Source organism: Uloborus diversus, unplaced genomic scaffold, assembly GCF_026930045.1.
Source record: "Uloborus diversus isolate 005 unplaced genomic scaffold, Udiv.v.3.1 scaffold_13, whole genome shotgun sequence".
Taxonomy (NCBI): domain Eukaryota; kingdom Metazoa; phylum Arthropoda; class Arachnida; order Araneae; family Uloboridae; genus Uloborus; species Uloborus diversus.
The window spans coordinates 9,102,783-9,111,674 of NW_026557987.1; the positions used below are offsets into that span (position 1 = coordinate 9,102,783).

The following is an 8,892-nucleotide window of genomic DNA, read 5'->3' on the forward strand; positions in this document are numbered from 1 at the left end:
GGAGCAAGGAATCGCAGTGGGAAAAGTAAATTTACTGCAGAGGCAAACAGGAAATTAATTCAAAGTGCTAAAGCTAGCAGCAAAATGAAAGAAATGCTTAAAACACTTACTGCAACTCTGCTTTGAAAAGATCGCAAATGAAACATATCGGTTGAAACTATCCCATTCATAACTATCATGCAATTACTTTTATACAAGACTACTTTTTAACTGAGTATTATATGTAAGTAATAATTGTTCAAATATTTCCAAGTTTAATAATAAGTATTCGAATTTTTAAAAATTGTAGATTTGCATTCATATAATAAACTCTATAGATACCTATATCCTACCCATTTACACAGACTCTACAGAACCAATTTTCACAAAACTTGACATGCAGATTATTTCCGTCGGCGCTTAATCGTTTTATGTGGAAAACATAATTCATACTCCACCGAAAAGCTTGCGATCTTTACAGGGTTAGTGGACATTTCTAATGGAAGAATGCATGCCATGTCGTTTCAGTAATTTAGTCGAAGGTCGAAGAAGTTTAGTCTTTTCCCAAAATTCATTTTGTTACTTTTTCCTCTGCTTATTCGGAAAATAATAATTAAAAGCCTTTACTCAAACCTGATTTTAGTTAAATATTTAAGTGACTAATTTTGAATTAACAAAAGGAACCCTTGAAAGATCTCCGTAGAACCCCGGGGTTCCACGGAACACAATTTAAGAAACGCCGATCTAATATTATACTTTGTTTTACTTCTCAAGTGTTATAAATCTCATGCTTAATTTGAAACAGCGATGCTGATTTTAAAAAGCAGGAAGCATTCCCGCTGCAATAATTTTAACGACTTCTAGCTGATGGACGCAACCACCCGAACAGGCACTCAAAACCTGAGCTGATATTTTGAAAACCAACGCTCTATCCACTACGGGGCCATTCTTTAATTTCGTAAGGATGATTTTGACAATGCTTGATCCCCCCCCCCCATGTCAGGGTACATGAGATTTTTCAAATCCTTCCCCCCTATTCTTGCGTAAGATTTCATTTCGTTTTTTCAAAATAGTAAAATGTTGTTAGAAAAGGATCACTTACACTAAAACCCTTAGTTTGATGCAAATCAAAGATTTCTATTTTTAAATTTATTATATGATGAAATACTAATTAAAAATAAAACATGCCATACCATAGTGCGATTCTTTTATTATATTTTACACTTTGGTTTTACAAATAGGCCAGTAGAATAGTAACTAACTACAGAAATACAGTACTTTGGCATGAATTACTAAAGGTACTTTTTGCTTTACATTTGTACAAATTAACATTAGACTACAAGAGCTAACTTGTGCATGCTCGCTATTCTATTTATCAGTAACTAGTTCCATCGCAACACATTGAAGTTAATATAATGATAAAATATAGCACAGTTGGAATTACAATGTGGTTATTCAGTTACGTCATTTTGAATTTAACCTGGAAGGTGGGGGGAGGGGGAGTAAAGGGTGTCCACTCAATGCAGATTTTATAGGAGAACAACAAATACCACGGCCCTCTTGTATGAAAAATCATTAACTACTCAAAGCTAAGAGGGCAATTGACCCCCCTAAAGGGGTGGGCTTGTGCTTATTACATAAACATTGACTTAGTTCGGAGATATTTTCAGAACCACAAGTATGTTAAAAAATTTGAAAATAGTATTTTGGGTAGGCTGAATGCAAAAAAGTATGAAACCTCTCTCTAAAATAAGGATGCAATCGGAAGGGGGGGGGGTGATATTGATACCCCAGAGCCCTTAATCCAAGTCATCTCGCCAAACGTAGGATGCTAACATATATACTAGTAACGAGTCTAAGTCATCTTGCCAAACGTATGCTGTTTATGTTACCGTTCAAGTATGAAATCCGTTATTTTATAGAATACCTAGTTATTTCATGGAATAACTGATCGTGTTCATTAAAGTGTAAAATTCTCTTGTATTTCATGGTTTAACTAGTTATTTCATAAAATAACGATCTGCAGTCCGTTAAAGTATAAAAAAAATCTATATCATATATCTTGCACGACAAATACATTTACTTTCCACCCCTGTGTTACCCCCAAAATGTTCGTGTAATTCCAAGTGTCATTTTAGTAATCCTTGTTGTAACAAAAGATTTTATGGTACGTTTCCATAAATACCATTTATACGCTGCATAAATTAGATAAATTGCTTCTTTTTCATTTCAATTGTCTGTCATTAGTTTATTTATAGACTACCTAATAATTTCATTTTAGTTAAATTGTTTATTTTACACTTTAACTGTCTCTCATTAGTTAATTTATAGAATACCTAGTTGTTTCATAGAATAACTAGTTTAAGTGTCAAATTAAAACCATGTTACACATTTTAACGGACACGATCAGTTATTTCATGGAATAACTAGGTATTCTATAAAATAACTGCATTATATAGTTTAACGGTAACATTAACGTAACTTCAAACGAAGGCATATAAGCCCCTCCCCCCATCAAAAGGAAGAAATTCCGATGACGCTACAGCTCTAGTGATTTTGAGAACTATTTGGTTTTCGGTGCAGATATTTCCAAAATCATTAATCACAAAACTTTTTAAATAAATTTTAGATTCAGGCAACATATTCATTAAAGATTTCGAAACAATATTAATTTCCTCAATACAGAACAGGGTTTTAAAAAAATGAATAAACGCAAGACATTCCATGGAATCAAACATAGATCGATCGGAAAAACATCTTACTACATTGAAGGTTTTTTTGACGATATCGAAGTATTGAGTTCTTGGTCTCTGGTAAGGTTCACTGGTTTAATTTATAGTGGACTGTATTTTTAAAAAGGTAAATTGATAAAACATAGGTAGAACACTTTTATTATGTAACTAAACATAATGTATAAACAAATCTCGGTGCACCTGCACCTGAGTCTTCAGGTAATCGACTGCCGAAGCAGAAGGTGCGAGACTTTTAACAACTGCGATGGCGCCACATGCGCAATACTTCTAGAGTTGAGATGTAACATGCCGCCCGCGTTGAAAGGTTCAACTTTCAAAAAACCAATCATACATAACATACATTTCAAAAACAATCAAAATTTATCACAGGATATGAACATAGTGATATAACAAGCTACTTCAAAATTATGTATGAGGTAAACATGTAAAGAAGTTTAAAAAATTGTAAATAGCAAATTTTAATACCCAAAAAATGACTTATTGAGTTGGTAAAATACAAATTTTAGAAATAGATCGAGTGAAAATACCATGAGAAGTTCTAATTTTTACGACTCTTATTTTGTCATCTGAACCCTTTATAGTTTCCACAATACGACCAAGTGGCCACTGTAACGGGGGTAAGTTGGGTTCCTTCAAAAGCACCATAGTACCAACTTCAACATTATCCTTAGCAAATTGCCACTTGTTACGCTGCTGTAAGTGATTCAAATAATCAGTCTGCCATCGTTTCCAAATTACTTGCACATAATTTGTTAATTTTTGCCACTTAGACAATTTACTTTCTGGAATGTCCTTTAAATTTGGCTCTGGAAGTGCAAGTAGTGGGCGGCCAATTAAAAAATGACCAGGGGTCAAAACTTCATACTCGTTCACATCGGTTGATAAAGGAGTAAGTGGACGGGAATTCAGAATTGCTTCTATCTGAACCATTACAGTGGTAAATTCCTCGAAACTTAATTTATTATTACCAACTGTCCGTTTTAAATGATGCTTAAAGGATTTCACACCTGATTCCCATAGCCCTCCAAAGTGAGGAGAACGAGGGGGAACATTTTTCCAAACAATTTCTTCAGACAATAAATAGTTATTTAAGGTTGAGGTAGGCGTGTCTACTTGTGCCAGTAACTTCTTAATTTCAGAATTCGCGCCTTTAAAATTGGTTGCGTTATCACTGATAATGCTTGAAATTTTTCCCCGCCTAGAGATGAACCTCTTCAGGGAAGCAATAAATGCCTCCGAGGTTAAATCGGAAACAATCTCCAAGTGAATGGCTTTTGTAGAAAGACATATGAAAATAGAAACGTATACATTAACAATTTTTGCCTTTCGAAGGTTACTTACGCGAATTTGAAATGGTCCACAAAAATCGACACCACTATTGACAAAGGGGGCAACTGGGTTTACTCGTTCAGAAGGCAATTCTCCCATTAACTGCAATGGCGAACTTGGGTTATTTTTGAAACAAACATTACAGTTATGCACAACCTTTCTTGCAATGCTTTTGCCATTAATAGGCCAAAATTGCAGCCTCACAAAATGAAGCAATCCCTGGGCACCAATATGAAAGTATTTTTTATGAAAACTTTCAAAAATTAAATAAGTTAATTTGCTATGTTGAGGAAGGATTAACTGATGCTTGGCATCAAACTCTATTTGAGCTTTAGTAAGGCGTCCTCCTACTCGTAAATTATCATTTGAATCCACAAAGGGATTTAGGGACGAAATTTTACTTGAGCTCGAAATACCTTTTCCATTCTTTAAGGCCGCAAGTTCAGACCCAAAATGCCTTACTTGCACCTTATTAACAAGAATGGCTCTAGCTCTTTGCAAGTCATCCAAAGATTGACTTCTTTCTTCCTTTCTACACTTCCGAGAAAATACGAGAATAAACCTTACAATTCTCAATAATTTAAAATAATCATTAGTTACATTTAACAAATATTCAAAAAATTCATCATTTTCTGAAATAAGAAATGTATTAATATTAAAGTTCTTGAGTTCTAGTTCATAAGCAGGATCACCAGAAAAATCACAATTCTCAGTTGATGGCAATTCACCTTGTAAAAACTCCGGACCATTCCACCAAAGTTCATTCGAAACGAGGTCCTTGACTGTGGTACCTCTCGAGATCAAATCAGCCGGGTTATTTTCCGAACTCACCCACCGCCAACTGCAATTACCGGTTAAGGTCACAATCTCCGCCACCCGATTGGCGACGTAAGTCTTGAGATTTGTCACGGGAGTGTTGATCCACCATAAGACAATACTAGAATCCGTCCAGCAAAAAGTTTTTGATATTGGCAACTCCAGAATAAGAGAAATCTTATTCACCAATCGCGCCAGCAGCAGAGCTCCACAAAGTTCAAGTCTGGGAATGGTTAACATCTTTAAAGGGCATATTCTAGATTTGCTGCACAAAAGTCTAGTTGTGAAATTTCCAGATGTATCAACACAACGCAAGTAAATTACTACTCCATATGCACGTTGAGATGCATCCGAAAATGCATGAATTTCAAACGCATCGGTGTTATCGGCAATCACTGGTCGTTTTACACTAATTTGATCAACTTGCCGGAGCTGAGCGAGAAACGAAGTCCATTCTTGCATCACATCCTTCGGCAACGACTCATCCCAGTTCAACTTCAGTGTCCATAGACTTTGCATTATAAGCTTCGCCTTGGTGAGAACTGGACCTACTAGTCCAAGGGGATCAAAGAGTTTAGAGATAGTAGATAAAACTTCTCGTTTGGTGAACATGTCCTTAATTTCATACGTGATGGCAAAAGTGAAATTATCGGTATCACGTCTCCATAACATTCCCAAAGTTTTCACAGGTTGAGAAAAGTCGAACGATAATTTAGCATTTTCTTCATCATCCATAATTCTTGTGGAGTTGGACATAATTTTATGTAATTCGAACCCTCCTCTCTTTAAAAGATTACGCAATGATAGTAATGACTGTTTTGCGGCATCTACAGACGCTGCACCTGTTAAGATGTCTTCAACGTATGTGTCATTACGCAAAATATCTGAAGTGATAGGAAAATCCGATTTTTCATCATCCGCTAAAGCCTGCAACACACGGGTCGCGAGAAAAGGAGCCGAGCAAATACCGTAGGATACAGTAGTAAGCCTGTATATTTTTACAGGGGCCTGACAGCTATCTTTCCAGAGAATTCTTTGCAAATCTCTTTGCGACTCATGCACTAGTATCTGACGGTACATTTTACGAATATCCCCACACAAGGCAATTTTATGCTTACGAAATCTTAGCACAATCGAAAACAAATCTTGCTGAATAGTTCTCCCGAATAGAAGAATGGAATTCAAAGAATATCCTGATGAGGTTTTTTCGGAAGCATTAAAGACTACCCGCAGAGGTGTAGATTTATTTTCCGGTTTAAATATTGGGTGATGTGGGATATAATATACCCTACCCGGTTTTTCATCAGCTTCGACATCCTCCACTTCTTCCATATGACCCAACGATAAATATTCAGCCAAAAAATCACGGTACAAATTTTCCATAGTATTGTTTTTATTCAATTTGGCCCAAATACTATTCAATCGTTTTTCTGCAGTAAGTTTTGAAAAACCTAATAACGATTCCGCGTTCTCACTCATTGGATATTTTACGATATATCTACCTGTACTATCTCTAGAGTGAGTTCTAACAAAATGTTCCTCACAAAATTTTTCGTCTTCCGTTTTAGTCGGTTCAATATTATCTCCGGGAAAAGACTCGATTTTAAAGAAATTCTCCAAAGTAGTATCTAACTTAGAATTTTCCGTAAGATAACAGTTAATTAAATCTGTTTCCTGTAATGTGCTGTTAGTACACAGGTACCCGAAAACACTGTCCTGAAATATTAATTTCTTATCCTCAGAATACAGTTTTTCCGGTCGCAGAATTTCAAAAAACAAGCTACTATTTAACAACAATTTTATGTCCGTACTCTTATAGAAATTTGGACAAGCCAACACAACACTAGGAATTTGACATTCGTTTATAGTAAAAGACTTAGACGGAATTTTTGCCGCGATTTGCGGAACAAGAAAACACTCAATCTGTTTCTCAAAAGTTCTATCTGCATTGCTAATGCAGCAAATGACTTTGTACTTTATTGGTACAGAATGGTCACCAATTCCACTTAAAGACAAATTCTTGACTAGCAATTTCTTAAGTCCCAAGAAATCTGCTACTTTTTCCGTCATGAGATTTATATCAGAGCATGAATCACTTAACGAAGTAACTTCCACGCGATTGTTGCCCTTTCCTAAAACAAACACATTTAATTTTGTCATTAAATTACCTATTTGTTGTGTGCGAGATACTAAAGTCGCACTTTTTTTGCTGTCAAATTTACTTTGCTGACCTACAGAAACAGTAGAACTTCCTTGCGAGGAGTCCGAAGGGTTACGTAAATTGCGACCTTCTGAGTCGGAAACAATTTTGGTATGAGAAACTTCACCTAAAGAATCATGCAACAAGGTATTATGTTTGCCTTTGCAAACAGAGCACACATATTTTGATTTACAGATCCCCACATGAGCATTAAGGCAATTTTTGCAAAGTCCTTTTTGCTCTACAAATTTCAATTTTTCAGATGCACTCATGTCATGAAATCCAACACACCAAAACAATGTGTGGTTGTTTTTACACAAAACACATACCCTCGGTTTATTATTTTTATTTTGAACTACAAACACCTTGCTTTTTTGGGACGAAGGGCCAAGGTTTTTAAGAGGTTTAGTTTGAGCATTTTTACTCACGGTTTCTAATATTGACACCCTAGTTTCAAAAAATTCTAGCAATTGATCGAAGCTTTCAACATCTTTACCTTTAAGAGACATTTGATACTGTTTAGAAGATTCTTTATCAACCTTTTGTAAAAATAAATGAGACAAAAGTATTTCTGATAGGTTATTTTGATCAAATTCTAGCACCTTTAAGGCACGTAGATTTTTTTTGAAATTATCTATTAAATTTCTCAATTCTTTTGGAGATTCATTGTTTATTTTTTCTAGGTTGAATAAATTTTGAATATGGGCATTAACAACAAGTCTTTTATTTTCAAAACGAGCAGTTAAGGCATTCATTAAAGAATCGTAAGTGTCTTCCGAGGTTTGCAAAGATTGAGCTTGACCTTTTAACGCAGATTTAAGGTAAAATAGTTTTTGCGTGTCATTTAATTGCTCGTTTTCATGGATTAAGGCTTTGAATTGCGTAGCGAAATTTTGAAATTCCTCATATTTGCCGGTAAAAATGGGTAAGGGAATTTCTGGCAGTTTATATTTAGTTTTAGCGATAGGTACATGCTGCGTAGCCGATACATTAGTACTAATCTGAGAATTAGCGTTTTTATGAATTTGAGAGAGGAGAGCTCGGATTCTTACCTCTGCATTCTCAATCGAAATTTCAATTTCTTCAAATGCCTGAAGGTTTTCCGTTATGTCAACGTTATCCGGTAGCCCAAGTACCTCTGTTTGAAGGGTCTTCAAATCTCTTAGAATTTCTTTTAGGGCTTCTAATTTCACTCTCAGTTGAAATTCAGCTTCTTCCAATTCAACGGTATTTAGGAAATTTTCAATTCTTGTAACTCTTCCTTTGAGAATTCCTCTTTGACGGTTTATCACAGTTGGAACTTTTTCTATGACAGTTGCCATATTTTCGGTATTTCTATGCGGCTAGGCGGACCACTTTGGTAAGGTTCACTGGTTTAATTTATAGTGGACTGTATTTTTAAAAAGGTAAATTGATAAAACATAGGTAGAACACTTTTATTATGTAACTAAACATAATGTATAAACAAATCTCGGTGCACCTGCACCTGAGTCTTCAGGTAATCGACTGCCGAAGCAGAAGGTGCGAGACTTTTAACAACTGCGATGGCGCCACATGCGCAATACTTCTAGAGTTGAGATGTAACAGTCTCTGTAAATAAAATTTGGGAACACAAGAATTCATTTTCTCGTAAAATCCATTCTTATTCCACAAAATAAAGCATTTAAACACTGCTTAAACCTTTTATATTCAAATTTCTAACTTTCAGAATTGACTTACCGATACATGGCACTTTAAGCATTTTCCTCACAAATCCTTCGAAAGAACAAATGTCTCCATTTTCGAAAAGGTGTCCAGGTTTTTCGCAGCATTCTC

General features: G+C 35.4%; 1 protein-coding gene across 1 annotated transcript; it reads right to left on the bottom strand.

Moving 5' to 3' along the window:
- Nucleotides 1–383: 383 nt before the first annotated feature.
- LOC129232664 (uncharacterized) lies at nt 384–8,399 on the bottom strand. Its single transcript, XM_054866796.1, has 4 exons — nt 8,130–8,399; nt 4,893–5,804; nt 4,478–4,598; nt 384–475 (listed from the first exon to the last, which is right to left on the bottom strand). The coding sequence occupies exons 1-4, from the start codon at nt 8,397–8,399 to the stop codon at nt 384–386; spliced, it is 1,395 nt and encodes a 464-aa protein (XP_054722771.1).
- Nucleotides 8,400–8,892: the final 493 nt, after the last annotated feature.

Excerpts from the sequence above, each read along its gene's own strand:
- LOC129232664 (XM_054866796.1), bottom strand. The coding sequence starts at position 8,399 with ATGGCAACTGTCATAGAAAAAGTTCCAACTGTGATAAACCGTCAAAGA. Across the intron at positions 5,805-8,129 it reads TTTCGATTGAGAATGCAGAG|GCTTTAGCGGATGATGAAAA; the intron begins GTAAGAATCCGA and ends CGTGTGTTGCAG. Across the intron at positions 4,599-4,892 it reads GTAATTGCAGTTGGCGGTGG|TGTAGAAAGGAAGAAAGAAG; the intron begins GTGAGTTCGGAA and ends TTTTCTCGGAAG.